Below are 22,085 nucleotides of genomic sequence, written 5' to 3' on the forward strand. Positions count from 1 at the left end.
CATACAGGTAAATTCTTACATTACCACTCACACCACCCTCTATACATCAAAAAAGCAGTTCTATACAACCAGATATACAACACTGTAAAATATAGCCACATACAAACAGACCTATCTGTAGAATTACAATACCTCACCAAAAAATTCATTGACAGAAAATACCCATTACAACTAATAAAAGAAACCATCACCAAAGTTCATAATAACACTAATAACCCAAGCAAAATCATTAACCACGTGAATAAGAATAAGATACATAACCCCCTTATCGTGCTCCCATATCATCAACAATACGCTAGAAGACTTCAACAGATTTTTAAGAATACAGATATCAAATTAATATTCACATCTTATAAAAATTAAGTTCCAAATTCAATTCATACAAGACAACACACGAGTACGAGACACAAGATCATAACAACATTATATATTTGATCAAATGCCAATCAGATTGCCAAGCATGTTACATAGGCAGTACAACAGCAAAATTCGGGACATCAAAAATTTCCAACACGCGTGCATACTACCACTTTAATAGCTTCAAATCTAATTCAACAAGTACAGAACTAACGCAACACGTCCAATCTTATAATCATAACCCACTCATCGATTCAGCCATCACAGTAGTCAAATTAAATTCCAGCTACAAAATCCTTGAAAACGAAGCCCTCGTCATCGAATGGTTTAAGCGCCATACATCACTCAACGTGTTAAACAAAAAGATTCCCGCCAATTTCTTCCCCATTTGGAATTTAGCATGTATTAAGTTTCCATGTGCACTGAAATGCATTTCGGGAAACCCAACCCGTATATAACACAAGTGCGCTCTCTTTCCCCCCACTATAGCTAACTGGGGACGAGTTCGAAAGTCGCTCGTGCGCGGCTATTAGCTTCTATTTTTCTTAATTTGATTTAATTTAATTAGGCAACTATAGAATGGAAGGTGCACTTTCCTTTCTTAAGAAAATTTTTATAGCCCATAACTTAGTTTTAAACCCATAATCCCTGTAAGTTATTAGAATCCTATAACCACTATGTATGTGATAAAACTTTCCACCAGCTAAGCGGATTACTATGAGGTGAGTGCTGAAAATTAAGCTAAGCTATACATACGATCTAGTTATTACATTACAGCACATAAGGACTTCTTAAAAATCAAGGTACAGTCTTGATTATTCACAAGTATTTTCTCTGTAAAATCTATGTTACATATCCAGTATATATATACATACTTGTTTTTATGTGATCATGCTGCACAGGCATATTTGAAACCCTGATATAACCAATGTATAAGGGTCTCATCACAATATTTTAAATCAAAATACATCCATCATACATTTGTGCAAATTATTGAACAGATGAGTGCAATTGCTCTATGTCAGTCAGTGACTGCTAGAAAATCCTCATCGTTGAATGTATGAGAAATATAAAGGAATCTACATGAAATCAAGCCATAAACTTGCAATGCATGCTAGAAAAAAGCTGATACCTCATGTGGTTATTAGCATTAGATTATAATAACAAAAATATATAAAAAAATTCCCATTTCACCGATCCATTCCTATAAACAATTGTTTATAGGAATGGATCGAAGCTATCAACTTCTAAATGACAGTCAAGGAAAATTTCCGTACACTGATTCCACAACTGTCTTCCCTCAATTTGAATTTATGTCCCCTCTGTTTTGTAATCTGAGCAAGAGGAAGAATCCCATCAGCATGGAGCCTGCACAAACCATTCAAGGCCTTATACACCTCAATCAGATCACCTTGCATGTGCCTAGTCTCCAGGTGCTGTAATTTGTAGAACTTAAGCCTTTTTTGGTAAGAGCACTGCAGTAATCAAGACTTGGCCTGACCGTTGCCTTATACAAAGGGATAATCACCTCCTACAAACAAAATTCTTGTATATCGTTAACAAGATCCCATGACCAGCTCTGGCAGCCTGTCTGCACTGTTCAGAAAACTTCATATATGACTGCAAAATTACCTGCAGGTCTTTTTATTCTCTACCACCGTGAGTGTAGTACCCCACAGTTGGAACGTTTCTCCTGGGTTACTACTACCCATGTACAGTACTTTGCATTTGTCAATGTTAAGCTGTAGTTGCCACGTCTCAGTCCATCTGCTCAACTTTTCTAGATCCTGCTGCAGTAGCATACTGTCATTAACAATCCTGCTAACCTTCATATCATCTGAAAACTTTGACATTTAGCCTGATATATCTTCATCAATATCATTCATAAATATACAAAACAACAATGGGCTCAACAACGAATTTTGGAGGACCCAATAATAACTTTAAAACACCTGAAAGGAATCTCATCAGCAGAAGAATTGCAGAGGACTGAAAGTTTGGCACATAATATGATATTAGCATTAGTTGAGGGAAATGATGCCAGAAAGCAAGCTTATACAGGCATCGGCCAAAAAAAAAACACCTTCCCATTTCACCCATCCAGTCACTCCAAATGTTTTTTCGAGTTCAATTTTAAATTTATTTAAGCTATCAACTTCCAGAAGAACAGATGGAAGTCTGTTCCATCAAAAAACTACCCACTAGCAAAAGACAAACTTCCGCACATCTATTCTAAAACTCTCTTTCCTAAAGTAGAATCTATACCCCTTCAGGTTCTTCATCTGAGAAAGCAAAAGTATCCCATAAGCATTGAGCCTGCTCAAACAATTCAAGGCCTTATTGACCTCAATCAGATCACCTGACAGGTGCCTAGTTTTCAGATGCTGCAACTCGTAGAACATAAGTCTTTCTTCGTAAGCGCACCCATTTGTTCTTCTCACCAGTCTTGTTCCCTTCTATGTACTTGTTCTAGCAACTCGGCATCCTTCCTGAAATAAGGTCTCCAGACCTGTGTGCAGTACTCAAGGTGTGGCCTGACCACTGCCTTATAACAAAGGGATAATCACCTCCTTGTCTCTGCTAGCAAAATTACTATATATCATTGACAAAACTCCATGATCTGCTCTGACAGCCCACCTGCACTGCTCACAGAACTTCATATCTGACTCAACAATTATCCCCAGGTCTTTTCCATTCTCCACCTCCCTGAGTATAGTACCACACATATGGTACGTTTCTCTTGCTACCTATCTGCAGTACTTTGCATTAGTCAATGTTAAACTTCAGTTGCCACTTCTTCGCCCAAATGCCGAACATTTCAAGATCCTGTTGCAGTTGCATAGTCTTTACTGTCATTAACAAACCCACCAAACTTTGTATCATCTGCAAACTTGGACATTAAGCCTGATATACCTTCATCGATATCATTGACAAATACACAAAACAAGAATGGGCTCAACACTGAACCCCCTTTCTTTTTTTTTTTTTTTTTTTTTTAATGAAAACTCCAAACACGAGAGGTATTAGAACCTATAGTACTTAGTACCATGCTTGGGTTGGGGGCTGAGATATTTGTAGACATTAGACTTGAACTTCTGTAGACTGTAATTTTCAGTAAATATGTATGAAAGAAGGTTTTTCCAGAAAACAGCAATTGAATGAAAAATGAGGAAGACGAAAAGTTGGTTCTGTGAGTTTGAAGTTGGATAGTAAATGGATGTTGTCGGCACGTGTTTGGACTGTTTTGAAAGAGAAAGGAGGAATTATAGAAGCCCATTCAGAACAGTATCCGTGGAAGTATCTGTACAAAAGGCATGCAGCAGAAACAGTACATCTAAGAGACAGGGAGTGGAGAGACTCTGTTAGAGAGGAGTCATTATTTAACCTAACTGTCCTCATCTCAATAGAATCTAGAAGCTTGAGAGAGGTTTTGGGGGCAACACCCCAGTTGTGGGAACAATATTCCATGGAAGGGCAGATTTGTGATTTATATAGTGAACAGCTGTTTGGAAGAAAAGTAACACCAAGAACGAAAGAGAAAACTAAGTTTTTTAAATGCCAAGAGAGATTAGAAGTGAGGGTAATCCCCAAAATAGATATATCATTGTGCCTAGAAATCGGAGTGTCACCAAAGATAAGCATAGGAGCAGAAGAATCCTTTTCTGCGAGAAGGATTGAAATAAACTAACTTGTTTTTGCCCACTGAAGAATTACCTGAAGATTGGCATTTAAGGAATTGGTAGCATATATTCGAGAAGTTGAAGCTGATTGAGCAGGGCAAGGTTTCTCAAAATGGAAAGTGGAATGCAATGTGCTATCATCTGCAAAACTATGGATAGGATTTCCAGTCAATGGAAAGTCATTAATATACAAGAGGAAAAAAATGGGGGAAAGAACTGAACCTTGGGGAACATCAGCATTAGTGGAGAAGTTAGAAGACAGAGAGCCATCTACCATCACCCTCAGTGAGCAATCAGAGAGAAAACTGGATAACCAATTACAAAAATCAGATAGCAAACCATAAGATGGAAGCTTGTTTAGAAGACCTTTATGTCAAACACGATCGAAAGAATTTGAGATGTCAAGAGCAACTGCTTCTGTTTCACTAGACTTTTCCATTGAATTTGTCCATAAATGAGTAACATAAGCCAGAATATCAACAGCGAATCGACACTGACAATCACTGATCAGATGGAAGGGTTCTAGGTAGTTTAGGAGTTGGCGGTTAATTTCTCCATTATTTTAGAAAGAGTAGAAGTAATTGCAATAGGACGATAATTGGATGGAAGGGATTTGTCATCCATTTTGGGAACTTGCTGGATATGAGCAAATTTCCAATCAGAAGGAAAAACACCTTTGGAATAAGAAAGTGAAAAAATACCACCAGGACCTGGAGCTTTCTTTGCATCAAAATCCTTCTGACATCCTTTTGACGAAAGACCACAGGAGGCATTGAATGGAGCATGTTGGGAATGGTGGGAGGTGTTTTGCAAAGATCATTAATATAAGAGTTGGAAGAAAAACGGGATGCTAGTAGGTCAACTTTATCCTTGGCTGAAATGACAACAGAACCATCTGATTTTAACAGAGGTGAGAGCAGGGTAAAAGTTGCAGCCAATAGTTTTGGCAAGAGACCAGAATGCTTGGCTACCATTAGGGCAAGAAGCTAGTTTTCTACTCTTAGTCTGTTCAAAATCAAGTTTGGACTGATTAATCTGCTTTACAATTGTTGCGAGCTTTGTTGTAGGCATAAAATGAAACTGAAGAATTGGAAACAAGCCAATTATGATATGCAACATTCTTCTCTTGAACAGCCTTAGCACATTTATTGGAAAACCAAGGTTTAGATAAAGGACAAGGATAGGCCTGACGTAGCCCAGTGGTCAGGAGCGAGAGTGCATAGCACGCGTTCCTTGAGTGCACCGGGGGTTCAAGCCCGTGACTACTAAATACGATAAATATTTGTAGTGACGATTTATTGTAAACTCTACTGACTTGGTTGTCGTGCCGGAGTATAAACAGAAAATTTATTTTTTTTTTTTTTATTTTTATTTTAAAGTGGAATGCTGAATAAAGGATTCCATTCCTACAAGAATAATTTCACTGACACGATCTGAGCAAATGTTGACATCAGAGTTTTGAAACAGTAATCTGACCAAGGAAAAGAAGAAAAGAAATCTCGCAGGTCATCCCATTTTGCATTCTTGTTATGCCAAACAATACGAGGTTCGGAACAGCCATGAGATAAATGCTCCATTGGAGAAGAGACAATCACCAAGTTGTGATCTGAGGTGCCTAAAGGACCACTCACTTCGACCATGTACTTAGAAGGGCTGTTTGTGAGAAAAAGATCAAGCGTGTTGGTTGTATTATTATTATTATTATAATTAGCCATATGGTGCAAGGAAGCCTGAGGCTTTTGCTGCATCCAGTAACCTTGTAGGTAAATGAACAATCTGTACAAGGTCATTAGTAATTGCAAATTCCTCAGCATCTCGACCACCTGGGTCGGTGTAACTAGAAAACGGAAGACAGCTGGAGTTGTGAACATTAAAATCACCTCACTCTTAGGAAAGTTTGACTGGAGAAAGTCAAGTTGCAAATAGAGGAAATCAAAGAGCTCCAAGTGATTAGTGGAGTTGGGAGAACGGTATAGACAACGGATTAATTTGACACAATGATGTAGAGAGAGATTTTAAGCCAGAGAAGATTGAAAAGAGGAGATTCCAAATTACCAAATTTCTGATAGGGAATATCCAAACGGACATATGCGCAAGTACCACCTTTGAGGCAAAAAGGAATCATACAGCGAATAATTTGGGCAACTGAGTTGAGCAGTAGTTGAATCAACCGATAACTGAGATTCTGTCAAAAAAAAATACATGGGGTTTGGCAGAGTGCAAATGGAAATGGACGTCATTGAAAATAGAATTGAGACCACGTATATTTGTGAAATTAACTAGTAAGTGTTTGGGAGGATTAGATCTTTTTGCAGATAAGCTTACTCTATTAGTTTTACAATTCATGGTGTATTCAATAGTATGAAAAAGTGGGGGAGGGGCAGGACATTCTGCATGAAGTAATGAAATTTTTGGATATAGCATATACATGGTAAGAATATATCCAGATCCTTGATATAATGTGGCCTCGATAATACCCCCCCCCCCTGCATACACAATAGTCGGACTCTCTCCAGTCACTATCTGGCCAAGTAGAGGTAGCAGGATTATACACTAGCCAATCCGGAAGCCTTCTAAAGAGTTGCCAATAGGTTCGGTTTGGTGTACTAACTAGCGCCCAGCCTGCAAACACCGTTAGAGCTGTACCCTCAAAATGTAAGGAAGATTGGATCTCGACATGATGTTCATCATAACCTCAAAAATCATCAGTCATACTGCATGTCGGAAGAGGTGGGGAAGGGTTGACCGGAACTTAGCTCTGGAGACTAAACATGGGTTTCACCACTTCAAGCCTCCAATAAGCAAAGTGGTGGTACTGCACCGGTTGATGAGAGTATCATCAACCACTTAGTATCGCCTTACTCTACCACCTAGTATTGCCTGATAACACAGAGAGGTGGCATTCTTCCATGTGGTGTGGGTGCCACACCTTGACCCCTGCTCACGTTGGTCCATGCACAAGCACCCATAGTTTGCTTGTGCATGGAGCACAAGCAAACTGCACAAACATTTAGAGAGAATGGTTGTGTGAATTTTTTTTTTTTTTGGCTAATGCTGCATAAGCTCATACACTTGCTTTCTTGCATCACATGCCACTACTACTACTACTACTACTACTACCCAGGATTACTAACTGTCTCACCATTGTGAAGGTGCTAGCAGAGGAACAGGGTGTCACAGACCGTCCGGACTTTGCCGAAATTGGGTCTACTTGACTTGAATATCACCCGAATATTAGTTCCATCAGCGTTTTAGACTCCCAGGTAGCAAGTAAAGCTTGTGTGGCCTATCTGAGAGAATGCCTGTGACAACCTCAAGGACCCTGGGGGACTCCATTAATAACATTAGTTCAAGTAGAGCAGTGTTCATTTATTACCACTCAAACATCCCTTAATCCATTGCAGCAACTTGCCCTTAATGCCATACCACTCCAATTTGTACAGTAGTCTTCCATCTGCAACTGTATCAAAAGCTTTGCTGAAATCCAAGTACAGGCAGTCCTCGCATAACGTGAGTTTGTTTAATGCAATTTTCAGTTAACTTTCTTAATGCTATTTGAAAAATTTTACCACTTTTCACTTTACACGATGCAAATTTCCAGTTAACGCGATATTTTTTTTTATGCGACAGTTGAAAAAGATTTTAATCGTGTGCATTAAGCTTATCGGTCAATAAACAAACGTTTTGCCTGTTGCCCGCCTCAGTGTGTTCCATCAACCATCAGAAGAAGACGTGTTACTTGTTTGTCTCCTGCTAATAAAGTCAATGAACACTTGCATAAAAATTCAAATTTTTAAATGAGCCACGTGAAAATGTTACTGAGAAGGAGATAACGGTAAAAGAATTAGATGAAATCTTTCGTATCGCAGAGAACCTCAAACAAAAGGTTTGAGGTTTTCTGCGATATTTATTTCGACAGGGCCCAGAGAAGATAGATGTCGGCTATCGGAAATTGATTGATGAAAAGAGAAAGTCAACACTGTTCAAATATTTCCGCAACAGTCATTTCTTCATTGTGTATTTTATGTCAGAGGTTCCCAAACTTTCTTGGTTCACGGTGCCCTTGGTGTCTCAGAAATTTTTTCAAGGCGCACCCAGACCAAAAGAAATACCTAACAGTTCCGTTTAGTAGTTAGGTCCAAACAACTTAATAAGAAAAGCTGAAACTGTGAACTATCTTGAGCTAGTAGTTTGCACGGTGTCCGACAGATGTCGAGTATCGCTGTGTTTCCCTCGAAAATATAAAATATTCCACGGCGTGCAGAGTGGGAACCGCTGTTTTATGCAATAAACATTTAATTCCATAATTATTTTCATTATCTTTTACATTGTATACAGTTAAAAATTTATTTAAAAGATATTTTTAAAATTCTTTATGGACATTCCAGAAGGTCAAGGACCAATTATAATTTTTCCTATTGATTATTATATTCGATTGACGCGTTTCTGTTTTGCGCGATGCGCTCGCGGGACGAACTAATCGCGTTAATCGAGGCCAGCCTGTATATGATATCAAAATTAGTTTTTGCATCCAGTTCCTTTGTGATGACAACGTAGTATCCAATCAAATTAGTCAGACAAGACTCCACATAATAAAGCCATGCTGTGTCTGAACTATTACTGCAGTCTTGTCTATGTGATCCTTTATCACCTCTTTAACTAGTGATTCCATCGTAACAAAAGTTAAACTAACAGGTCTATAATTATTTGTGTCACCCTTTGCACCCCCTTTGTGAATTGAGGATACATTTGCACATCGCTAGTCCATGGGGAACTCCCCTGACTCTAATGATGCTCCCATAATTATGGCTAAAGATTTGCTTACTTCCCCTGCTGCCTCTTTAAATATGACTGGATAGATTCCATCTGCTCCAGGTGCCTTTTTTTATGTTTAACTTCAACAATTTCTCCTCCACTTTCTCTCAGTTATTACAAAATCACAGCTCCCTCTTAGACTTTGATAAACTTCTGGCATTCCCTTCCTTGAATAACTTCATGTGTGAATGCAGATGCAAAATACTCATTCAGTTTGTCAACTATCTGAGCAGGATCAACAGTTGCACCAACAACATCAAGTGGACCAATCTGATTTCCCCTTCCTGCCAGAGTAACGAACACTTTGCTGTTTTTCTTTTCATCTTTTGGCAAAGATTTCTCATAATCTACCTTTGCCTGCCTAACCTCCTTTGTGACTTGATTACAGACTAGCTTATATTTGCCTTAGGCTTCTGTTTTGCCTGATAATTTGTATACATCCCATGCATTTTTCTTCTCTGCTACGAGCTTCATTAATTCATCTGAATTAATGAACCTGAACCTTGAACAGTATTTCTTAGTTGGTATGCAAAGTAGCCAGCAAGATTAAGTCCCCAAAGGCTTCCCATTCAGAATTCATCATTGGTAACATCATCAGTTGATCCCACTGTATAGAATTTAAAAACTGCCTGAGACCACTGTAGTCACCTTTACAAAAAAAAAACCCTTCCCTTTACCGTTGATGGTAGTTACATCTTTAAGTAAATCCCACATCAGTACACTGTGATCACTGTCACCTTGTTTGTTTGTTATTTGGTTTTTAGGAGCATTAGCAACTAAGGCCATATTGCTCCGGGATATGCGGTGGTCATTCCCTGACCTTTCCGCATCCTCCGTATTTGGTGGTGACGGGCTCGAACCCCGGTCTAATCAAGAAGCGTGTTCTACGCACTGCCGCTCCTTCCCACCTGGCTACGGAGGCGCCACTGTCACCTAGTGGTTCCTTTATCTGCAAATTCTTATTGCATGAATACTCAGTTATAGTTATAGAATTCAGTTATAGCTCAGACGCAGCATGGTTTTGTTAAGGGCAGGTCTTGCCTGACCAATTTGATTGGATACTATGATGTAGTCACAAAAGAACTGGATGCAGGGAATAACTTTGATATTATATATTTGGATCTTAGAAAGGCTTTTGATACAGTTGCACATGGAAGGTTAGGCATTGGAGGCAAATTGCTGCTATGGATAAGGGGATGGTTGAGTGGCAGAAGACAGAGAGTGGTAATCAATGGACACTGCTCAACGTGGACTAATGTTATTAGTGGAGTTCCTCAGGGTTCAGTGTTGGGTCCGTTGTTGTTTTCGGTGTTTATGAATGATACTGATGATGGTATATCAAGTTTAATGTCCAAGTTTGCAGATGATACAAAGGTTGGCAGGGTTGTTAAGGACACTACTGACGCTATGCTGCTGCAACAGGATCTGGAAAGGTTGAACAGATGGGCTGAGAGGTGGCAAATGAAGTTTAACATTGACAAATGTAAAGTACTACATATGGGAAACAGTAACCCCAGAGCAACGTATCAACTCTGCGGTACTACACTGACAGTGGTGGAGAATGAAAAGGACCTGGGGGTAATTGTGCAGGCAGATATGAAGTTCTCTGAGCAGTGCAGACGAGCTGCAAGAGTAGCCCATGGTGTCTTGTCAATGATATATAGGAATTTTTCTAGCAGGGATAAGGAGGTGATTATTCCCTTGTACAAATTTTTTTTTTTTTTGTATAAGGCAATGGTTAGGCCACATCTTGAGTACTGTATACAGATCTGGAAGCCTCATTTCAAGAAGGATGTAGAGCTGCTGGAACGAGTACAGAGAAGGGCAACAAGATTAGTGAATGGAACAAAGGGTTGCTCTTACGAAGAAAGGCTTAAGTTTTGCAAATTACAGAGTCTGGAGACTAGGCACCGGCGAGGTGGTCTGATAGAGGTGTATAAGGCCTTGAATGGTTTGAGCATGCTCAATGCCAATGGGATTCTTCCTCTTGCTCAGAATAATCACCTCAGAGGGCATAAATTCAAATTGAGGAAGGACGGATGTTGGATAGATGTGCGGAAATTTGCCTTTGGCCAGCGGGTGGTTGGTTGGTGGAACCGACTTCCATCATTTGTTGTTGAAGTTGATAGCCTAAACAAATTTAAGGCTCAACTGGACAGGTATTTCGAACGAACGGAGGGGTGAAATGGGAGTGGTGTGTTTTTTTGTTTTTTTTTTTAGCTGATGCTGAATAAGCTTGCTTTCTTGCATCATATGCCTCTACTAATGCTAATGCTAATCACTGCTGATAATCAGATCACGAGTATTACTCCCAGGTGGGAAGGAACAACAGTGCAAGGCACACGCTTCTTGATTAGACTGGGGTTCGAGCCCATCACCACCAAATACGGAGGATGCGGAAAGGTCAGGGAATGACCACCGCATATCCTGGCGCAATATGACCTTAGTTGCTAATGCTCCTAAAAAACCAAATAACAACAACAACTGGTTGAACCTTGAACATGTTGCTGTAGAAAAGAATGCTCCAATAAATCCAGTCTTTCTACCGTGAGAGCGACCAACCACAAGTTCCAGTCAATCTCTGGAAAGTTAAAATCCCCATTACAAGATATTCTGATTTACTGGCCTCTTAATTCTCTGCACAATTGTCCATTGTACTTATCAGAATCATTAGGCCTATAACACACTCCTACTCTCATTTTCCACTTCCTAGTGTTTAAGTCGCACCAGACTGACTCAACATTGCACTGTCCACCCATGGCAACTGGATGTGCTTCCTTAGATTTATCTCAACAATATCTGCCTTTGATGTCTTGATTAGCACTTCAAATTCATCAAATTTATTTACTATTCTTCTAGCATTGGTGTAAATGGAAGTATACATGCATCTGTTCTTACTCTTAGTTACCCTTACACAGCCCATGTATTTACTTCTTCCATGATGGCTCCCAGCAATGCTTGAAATCCCTAGCAACTTGCTCCCTAGGCTGCTGCTAATTACAACAGAAGCAGTGCAAGAATTACTTTCACCTCTACCTGTGGCTACCGTTAATCTTTTCGTCTGTGAATCCCCCGAAGCGAACAGTTTTTCGACCCACCCATCACTGCCTTGATAGCATTAGCAAATATTCTTGCAGTGTCTCCTGCTCCTGTTAGCAAGCACAGACCACGCTGAAAAAAAATTCTGCCCCATAAAAAATAAGATGTTTGTTATTTGGTTTTTAGGAGCATTAGCAACTAAGGCCATATTGCTCTGGGGATATGCGGTGGTCATTCCCTGACCTTTCCGCATCCTCCGTATTTGGTGGGCACGGTCGAGCCCCGGTCTAATCAAGAAGCGTGTGCTACGCACTGCTGCTCCTGCCCACCTGGCTACGGAGGCGCCCAAATAAGATGTGATATGATTTAAGTGATCTCAGAGTGTGGGGTAAAACCTGTGAGTGAGGCAGATGAGAATTATGTGATTTCAAAGCCAGATAGTACTTGAAGCAATGGCCAAGATGTTGGACAAAACTGAGTGTGAGTGCTCTCTCTCTGTCTCTCTTTTTTTTTTGTTTAATTTACAAAAACAGCACCAGTAGTGTCATCTTTACTTTTAACTGCCACATCTATTTTTTTCCATTTTCACATTTCTTTCTGTGCATCTCATGTGGGATTTCCTTAAAGATGTAACTACCATCAAGGGTAAAGGGAAGGGTTTTTGCTTTCGTAAAGGTGTCTACAGTGGTCTCAGAGTTTTTAAAGTGGACCAAGTGATGATATTATCAACAGCAAATTCTAAATGGGAAGCATTCAAAGAAGTAATCTAGGAAGCTATCAGGCTTTTTGTTCCAACTAAGAAATCCTGTTCAACGTTTAGGCCTAAATGGATGTCAGATGAACTAATGGCACGTGGCAGAGAAGAAAAATACATGGGGTGCATACAAATTATCAGGTGATACAGAATCCCATGCTAGATATAAGCTACTCTGTAATCAAGTCACAAAGGAAGTTAGGCAAGCGAAGGCAGATGATGAGAAATCTTGGCAAGGGATGCAAATCAAAACAGCAAAGACTTGTTTACTTATGTACACTCCAGAAGGAAGGCAATTAATCAGATTGGCACACTTGATATCGATGGTTCGACTGTTGATGATCCTGCTCATATACTTCATAAAAACTGAATCAGTATTCTGCATTTATATTCACACATGAGGAATTCTCTAGGAAACTACAGGGCAGAAGCTTATTAACCTCTAACTGGGAGCTAAATGATTTTGTAATAAATGAAAGAAAAGTGAAGGAAAATTATTTAAGTTAAACAAAAGTAAGGCACCTGGGGAGGATGGGATCTAGTCAGTTATATTAAAGGAGGCAGCAAAGGAAGTAAGCAAACCCTTAGTCATAATTATGAAAGCATCCTTGGACTCAGGGGATGTCCCAAATGATTGGAAATGAGCAAACATATCCCCAGTCCACAAAGGGGGATCAAAGGGTGACACGAGTAATTACAGGCCTGTTAGTTTAACTTCTGTTCCAGAGAAAATAATGGAGTCACTGGTTAAAGAAGAATTGCAGGAACATCTAGACAAAACTGCAGTAATAATTCAGACACAGTATGGGTTTCATAAGGGGAAGTCTTGTCTGACCAGTTTGATTGGATACTATGATGTGGTCACAAAGGAACTGGATGCAAAAAATACATTTGATATCATATACTTGGATTTCAGGAAAGTTTTTGATACCATTGCATATTGAAGGCTACTGTACAAATTGGAGTAGTATGGCATTAAGAGCAAGTTTCTACAATGGATAAAAAGATGGTATAGTGGGAGAAGACAGAGAGTGGCAATCAATGGACACTGCTCTTCGTGGACTAATCTTAATAGTGGAGACCCCCACAGTTTGGTTTTGGGCCCACTGTTGTTTTGTATATTTATTAATGTTATTGATGGAGGCATATCAGGCTTAATATCCAATTTTGCAGATGATACAAAGGTTGGCAGGGTTGTTAATGAGAGTATGCTACTGCAACAGGATTTAGAAAAGTTGGGCAGATGCACTGAGAAGTGGCAACTGAAGTTTAAACTGACAAATGTAAAATACTGCATATGGGTAGCAGTAAACCCAGAGAAATATACCAACCATGTGGTATTACACTCAGGGTAGTGGAGAATGAAAAAGACCTGGGTGCAATTGTACAGTCAAATATGAAGTTTTCTGAGCAGTGCAAATGGGCTGCCAGAGCAGGTCATGGGTTCTTGTCAATGATACACAGGAATTTTGCTAGCAGGGATAAAGAAGTGATTATCCCTTTGTATAAGACAATGGTCAGCCCACACTTAGAGTACTGCGTACAGGTCTGGAGGCCTCATTTTAGGAAGCATGTAAAGTTGCTAGAATGAGTAAAAAGAAAGGCAAAAAGATTGGCGAGGGGGAACAAAGGGGTGCTCTTACCGAGAAAGGCCCAAGTTTTGCAAATTTCAGCACCTGGAGACTAGGCACATGCAAGGTGATCAGATTGAGGTGTATAAGGCCTTGACAGGGTCGAGCAAGCTCAATGCAGATGGAATTCTTCCTCTTGTTCAGATTAAGAACCTCAGAGGGGATAAATGCAAATTGAGGAAAGACAGTTTTAGAATATATTGTGCGGAAATTTGCCTTTAGCCAGCAGGTAGTTGATTGCTGGAACAGACTTCCATCTCTTGTTATGGAAGTTGATAGCATAAATGAATTTAAGGCTGAGCTGGACAGGCATTTGGAGTGAATGGATGGGTGAAATGGGAGTTTTAAGGCAAAACAAAAAAAAAATTTTAAATTATTTTCATTAAAAATAAATAAATAATTACATTCAATAAGTATTTAAAATCATTATGGAAAGGTCAAGAAATGGTATAATACTAAATACCAAAAGCAGAATTTAAAAAAAACGAAACAAAAATCTATTTATTTCAGGGTTTTTTTTTTTTTTTTTTTTTTTTTTTTCTTTTTTGAAATAAAGAAATACAGTAGATGGGACTGTCAGGTGCCAGTGTACGTGATGACTGGAGATGCTGCTCACTACTGCTGCCAGATTAAATACTTAAAACACTGATAATTTTTTAAAATTAAATTCTGTAATAAATAAGGAATACAAAATGAATGAACATTTGAATATAATTACTAACTTAACATATATCCTATATATAACTATTTCAATTCATTAGAACTCTGCTCTGTCTGGTTCCTTTTTCCAATATCTGCTGGAATAATTGTAGCTCTTGCCAAGGAGGATACTTAATCCATAATTTCTCATCTCAAATTCTACTGTTTCCGGTTCAGCTGATTGTTGATAAAGTAGCATCTGCTGGCCATGACATAACAATGATAGCTACAACATAATATGGATCTATGGAGTTAATAAATACTTTTGCATTTTCAGATGAAACAGTACAATAGGTTTACACAAGCCTAGAAACTAGTTTTTAGGAAAGGCTACAACATCCACAGTGTATCTACGTAGGTATTGTATCATTTTCTTTCCACAATTTATTTAAGGGAGAAAAAAAAAAAAAACATAAGGAACATATATAAGTGGCATAGAGGAGGATTGTTCTGTGTGGGTCATATTTTTTTGCAATTAGAAAGCTGAAATTATAATTGCAGTATGACATGAAATCATTGAAAATACAGTTCATATAAGAATCTAATTATATTATCAAAAATAATGATTATTATTTCTGATAAAATTATTTTTTATATAAAATAACACAAGAAATGAAGTTGAGAAAGGAACCATTTTTACCAACTAATCCTTCAAAAAGGTATGTTCGTCCTGTGTCTGGACCAGGATTGGATGCTGTGCTGATCATATTCCCTCCATGATAGCGGAATCCTGTGCTCAGGCTGCTCTTGCTACTCCACACGCTTGGTGTTCTTTTTTGTCTAGGTGCAAGAAACTGAAAAGAAATAAACAGCATTTAATCAAAATCTTTAATTCGATTTAAAAAACTTAAGGGAACTTTAAATATTAATAAAGTGAAGCAAACAGCTTAATAAACCTTTTCTATCTCTCTCTCTCTCTTTATTATTATTATTTATTTTTTAGAATAAGCCTTCTGGTACTTAATCTTTACATTTTGCTCCACTGTCTATTACAGAATATCCCACAAATTATACAATATCGTACCAAGGAGGTTGGTATTAGGCAAGTGAGAAAAATAGACTAGTACTAAAAAATTACAGCCCCATTTTGTAAAACAAAGCAAAACTAAAGAATTACCACAATGTCCATCACATGATTCTATTCCCTCTTTGTTCCTGTTGCAGTCTTTAATCACAGAACCAGAATATCTTATGTATTGTATTATATATAATAGTTTAAAAAGTATTTTGCAAACAAAGCAACCACAACTTCTAATTCAGCATTAAGACGGCAGCAATCATCATCCATAATCAGCAATCATTCTCAATCTCAGAGAAGTCTGGGCACAGAAACAAGTAGAGAATGATAGCTGAGTAATGTCTTATCAGCACACATCAGGTACATCAGATAGAATGCCATCTACAGTTGTTTGATAAAAACAGTTTATTCTGGGGAATTTCTTCAAACATGGTCTTCTGTGAGAGTGTACTGAGTTTGCCACTTGTTTGGAAAGGCTGATTTCAAATTCCATTGGTAACTGAAGGCCACTTCAATTAGGACTATAGCTAGCCAGATATTAGCATTAGTAGAGGCATGTGATGCAAGAAAGCAAGCTTATACAACATCAGACTACAAAACCTTCCCATTTTACCTATCCATTCACTCCAAAAGTTTGCCACTTCTTCCTTTAATTTATTTAAACTATATTAGAGTGTAGTTCCTTGAATGGATTATTATTTCAGCTTTTACAGACACTGCACAATTACACTAACCTATGAATACCTGTACAGACAAATTTTTTTTTTTTTTTTTTTTTGGAGAACAAAAATAAGTTGAATGGGAGAAGACAGAGAGTGGTAATCAATGGACACTGCTCTTCGTGGACTAATGTTATTAGTGGAGTCCCTCAGGGTTCAGTGTTGGGTCCGTTGTTGTTTTCGGTGTTTATGAATGATACTGATGATGGTATATCAAGTTTAATGTCCAAGTTTGCAGATGATACAAAGGTTGGCAGGGTTGTTAAGGACACTACTGACGCTATGCTGCTGCAACAGGATCTGGAAAGGTTGAGCAGATGGGCTGAGAGGTGGCAAATGAAGTTTAACATTGACAAATGTAAAGTACTACATATGGGAAGCAGTAATCCCAGAGTAACGTATCGACTCTGTAGTACCACACTGACAGTGGTAGAGAATGAAAAGGACCTGGGGGTAATTGTGCAGGCAGATATGAAGTTTTCTGAGCAGTGCGGTCTACAAGAGTAGCTCATGGTGTCTTGTCAATGATATACAGGAATTTTTCTAGCAGGGATAAGGAGGTGATTATCCCCTTGTATAAGGCAATGGTCAGGCCACACCTTGAGTACTGTATACAGGTCTGGAGGCCTCATTTTAAGAAGGATGTAGAGCTGTTGGAACGAGTACAGAGAAGGGCAACAAGATTAGTGAATGGAACAATGGGTTGCTCTTACAAAGAAAGGCTTAAGTTTTGCAAATTACAGTGTCTGGAGACTAGGCACCTGCGAGGTGATCTGATTGAGGTCAGATGTAAAGGTTTGAATGGTTTGAGCATACTCAATGAGGATGGCATTCTTCCTCTTGCTCAGAATAATTGCCTGAGAGGGCATGAATTCAAATTGAGGAAAGACGGTTGTAGGATAGATGTGCGGAAGTTTGCCTTTAGCCAGCGGGTGGTTGATTGCTGGAACAAACTTCCATCTGTTGTTGTAGTAGAAGTTGATAGCTCAAATAGATTCAAGGCAGAACTTGACAAACATTTGGAGTGAGTGGATGGGTGAAATAAGGGGTTTTTTTTTTTTTTTTTTTTGGCTGATGCTATATAAGCTTGCTTTCTTGCATCATGTGCCTTTGCTAATGCTAATGATAAAGTAGGAGCAAGCCAAATGATTGTGACGAGTACAATGGAGAACTGCACAGAGAAAAAGAGTGGGCCAGCAAATCAGAATGTCTTATAGTGTGAGATCTTAACTTTCAAGATATCGAGTGGAACTTTTGTATAGGCAGCTCACACAGCAGCAGCAGACCTTTTCTGAATGCAATGGATCATTACTAAATACCAGCATGTTAGAGAAACAAGAAGATAAAGCAATACTCTAGATCTGATTATCAGCAGTGACCCTTCATGCATCAAGAACCTCCAGATAAAGGAACCACTAGGCAGCAGTAATAGTAATACATTGATGTGAGATTTACTTAAAAGATATAACTATTTTGAAGGGAAAAGGGAAGGGATTTTGCTTTCATAAAAGTCATTTCATAAAATGACCTTAGAGTTTTTAAATTATTTTCAGTGGGATCAAACTTTGATGTTACCAACTACAAATTCTAAATTGGAAAATTTAAGGGAAGTAATTGTAGTAGGCACTAAACTTTTTCTACCAGCTAGGAGATACTGTTCAAGGTCTAAACCTAAATGGTTGTCAAACAATCTGATGAGAGCAGTGGCAAACATGAAAGATGCATGGGATGATCATAAATAATGAGGGGTAAAAGAAATTTATAGTAAGCACAAGCTAAGTGTAATTAAGTCAAAAGGGGGCTAGGCAAGATAAATCAGATTATGAGAAGTCTTTGGTTAAAAATTGAAAGAAAAGTTGACAAAGAATTCTTTGTGTATGTTAACACCAGAAGGAAAGGGGATGAACCACAATGGCCCACTAAATATGAATGGCATAACTACTGATGATCCTATTCAGATTGCTAAATAATGAATAAATACTTTGCATCTACATTCATGTACGAAGAAATGTTTAGGGATGGACATACCAAAAGTATGCCAAGGTATAACTTGCAGCTAAATGATTTTGTGATAACTAGGAAGAAAAATTTTGGAAGATATAAGTATTTAAAAATAACTTAATGCACAAGGCATAATACATTAAGAGTAAGAGTTTAATATCTATATAATAAGAGCCACAGAAAAGGTTCGACAGGTAGAGGCAGTTTATGAGAAAGCACTAGCAAACAGAGCAAAGAGTGGGGATAAGGAATTCTTCATATATATAAATGCCAAGAAGAGTAGGACAAACCAGATCAGACCTTTACGTAAGGGAAAGGGGATAGAATTAAATACACCAGCTGCCGTTGCAGATGAACTCAACAGTTATTTTGCATCGATATTTACAAATGAAAAACCTTTTGTGGCAATGGGAAATTGTGGGAGCGAAGTTGAAAAATATGTAATTAATGATATTAAAATTTCGCAAGATTATTTAATGAAAAAACTTTTGAGCCTACAGGCCAGTAAGGCTCCTGGAGTTGATGGAATATACCCTATAATCTTAAGGGAGGCGGCAAGTGAGTGCATTGAACCATTGAGACTAATTATGTGAGTATCACTAAACTCTGGGGAGATTCCCTTGGATTGGAAAAGTGCCAATGTATCTCCTATACTTAAGGGTGGTCCTAAGAGTGAAGTGGGAAATTATCGACTTGTCAGTCTGACTTCAGTGGTAGGGAAAATCATGGAGGCAGTGATCAATGGTGGAATTAGTAGTAGTAGTGTTGGCATGTGATGCAAGAAAGCAACTGTATGAGCTTATGCAACATCAGCCAAAAAAAAAACTAATAATAAAAATAAAAAAAATAATAATAAAATAAAAAAATCACACCATTCCCTCCAAATGCCTGTCCAGTTCCTCCTTAAATTTATTTAACCTGTCAACTTCCACAACGACAGATGGAAGTTTGTTCCAGCAATTAACCACCCGCTGGCTAAAGGCAAATTTCCGCACATCTATTCTACATCTGTCTTTTCTTAATTTGAATTTATGCCCCCTTAGGTTCGTAATCTGAACAAGTGGAAGGATCTCATCAGAATTCAGCGTGCTCAACCCATTCAAGGCCTTATACACCTCAATCAGATCACCGCGCAGGTGCCTAGTCTCCAGCCACTGCAATTTGCATAACTTATGCCTCTCTTGGTAAGAGGATCCCTTCATTCCCCTCACCAGTCTTGTTGCCCTTCTCTGTACACGCTCAAGTAAATCTACATCCTTCCAAAAATGAGGCCTCCAGAATTGTATGCAGTACTCAAGGCGTGGCCTGACCATTGCCTTATACAGAGGGACAATCACCTCCTTCTCCCTGCTAGCAAAATTCCTATATATCATTGACAAAACCCCATGACCTGTCCTGGCAGCCTGTCTGCATTGCTCAGAAAACTTCATATCTGCCTGCACAATTACTCCCAGGTCTTTTTCATTTTCTACCACCTTAAGTGTAGTACCACACAGATGGTACGTTTCTCTGGGGTTACTTCTACCCATATGCAGTACTTTGCATTTGTCAAGGTTAAACTTCAGTTGCCACTTTTTAGCCCATCTGCCCAAATTATCTAGATCCTGTTGCAGTAGCACACTGCCATTACTGCCATTAACAACCCTGCCAACCTTTGTATCATCTGCAAACTTCGACATTAAGCCTGATATACCTTCATCAATATCATTGATAAATATACAAAACAACAGTGGACCTAACACCGAACCCTGTGAGACTCCACTAATAACATTAGTCCAAGAAGAGCAGCACCCATTGATTACCACCCTCTGTCTTCTAGCACTTAACCATCCTTTTATCCATTGTAGCAACTTACCCTTAATACCATTCTGCTCCAATTTGTACAATAGTCTTCCATGCGCAACAGTGTCAAAAGCTTTCCTGATATCAAAATTATTTTTTGCATCCAGTTCCTTTGTAACCACATCATAATATCCTATCAAATTTGTCAGACAAGACTTTCCCTTAACAAACCCATGCTGTGTCTGAATTATTGCTGCAGTCTTGTCTAGATGATCCTGCAATGCATCTTTAACCAGTGACTCCATTATTTTACCTGGAACAGAAGTTAAACTAACTGGTCTGTAATTCCTCGTGTCACCCTTCGATCCCCCTTTGTGAATTGGGGATACATTTGTACATCTCCAGTCTGTGGGAAACTCCCAGGAGTCCAAGGATGCTCTCATAATTATGGCTAAGGGTTTGCTTAGTTGCTTTGCCACCTCCTTTAATATAACTGGATAGATCCCGTCCACCCCAGGTGCCTTCCTTATGTTTTCTTCAACAATTTCTCCTCCACTTTCCTCTCAGTTATTACAAGATTATCTAGCTTTCTGCCAGATTTGAATACACCTCTGGCATTTCCCTCTCTGAATAACTCCTCATGTGTGAATGTCGATGCAAAATATTCATTTAGTTTGTTAGCTACCTGAGCAGGATCATCAACAGTTGAACCATCGATATCAAGTAGACCAATCTTATTCATCCCTTTCCTTCTAGAGTTTACATAAGTAAAGAATTCTTTGCTGTTTTTCTTTGCATCCTTTGCCAAGGATTTCTCATAATCTGCCTTCGCCTGCCTAACCTCCTTTGTAACTTGGTTACAGACCAGCTTATATCTATCATAAGCTTCTGTGTCACCTGATACTTTATACGCATCCCATACATTCTTCTTCTTCTCTGCCATGAGCCTCATTAATTCATCTGACATCCATTTAGACCTATACCTTGAACAGTATTTCTTAGTTGGAATGAAAAGCCTAGTGGCCTCCAAAATTAAGTCCCTGAAGGCTTCTCATTTAGAATGCAACGTTGGTAACATCATCAGTTGATCCCACTGTACAGAATTTGTCTGCGAACTCTGTAGTCATCTATCCAAAAGCAAAAGCCCTTATCTTTAGCCTTGATGGTAGTTACATCCTGAAATAGTTCGTTATCACTGTAACCCAGTGGTTCCTATATCTGCAAATTCTTAATGCATGAATAATCACTGATGATAATCATATCAAGAGTATTACTCCCTCTGGTTGCCTCTCGATCATGTTGCTGTAGAAAACAGTCATCCAATAAATCCACAAAAGTCTTGCTAGTGTGCGAGTGACCAACCCACAAGTTCCAGCCAATATCTGGAAAGTTAAAATCACCCTTAAGAAGACATTCGGATTTACTGACCCACTCTATTTCTCCGCACAATTGCTCATTATACTCATCAGATTCATTAGGCCTATAACACAAACCTACTCTCATTTTTCCTTTCCCAGTGCTTATGTCACACCAAACAGACTCAACATTGTCCACCAACATCAATTGGATGCACTTCCTTAGATTTTATGT

General features: G+C 38.8%; 1 protein-coding gene across 12 annotated transcripts in view; it reads right to left on the minus strand.

The window, feature by feature from the left end:
• Rab3-GEF (Rab3 GDP-GTP exchange factor) overlaps window positions 1-22,085 on the minus strand; it is a 973,693-nt gene that overhangs the window by 381,706 nt on the left and 569,902 nt on the right. For all 12 annotated transcript variants that reach the window (XR_016547514.1, XM_090382519.1, XM_090382521.1 and 9 more), the window contains exon 24: window positions 15,616-15,769. Coding sequence is in view for 11 of the 12 variants with exons in the window: in XM_090382519.1 (XP_090238645.1) it covers window positions 15,616-15,769 (154 nt within the window). In the remaining variant the exon portion in view is untranslated. The remainder of the gene's footprint in view (window positions 1-15,615; window positions 15,770-22,085) is intronic.

Source organism: Mastigoproctus giganteus, chromosome 10 (assembly GCF_048544385.1).
Source record: "Mastigoproctus giganteus isolate SK-2022 chromosome 10, ASM4854438v1, whole genome shotgun sequence".
Classification (NCBI taxonomy): domain Eukaryota; kingdom Metazoa; phylum Arthropoda; class Arachnida; order Uropygi; family Thelyphonidae; genus Mastigoproctus; species Mastigoproctus giganteus.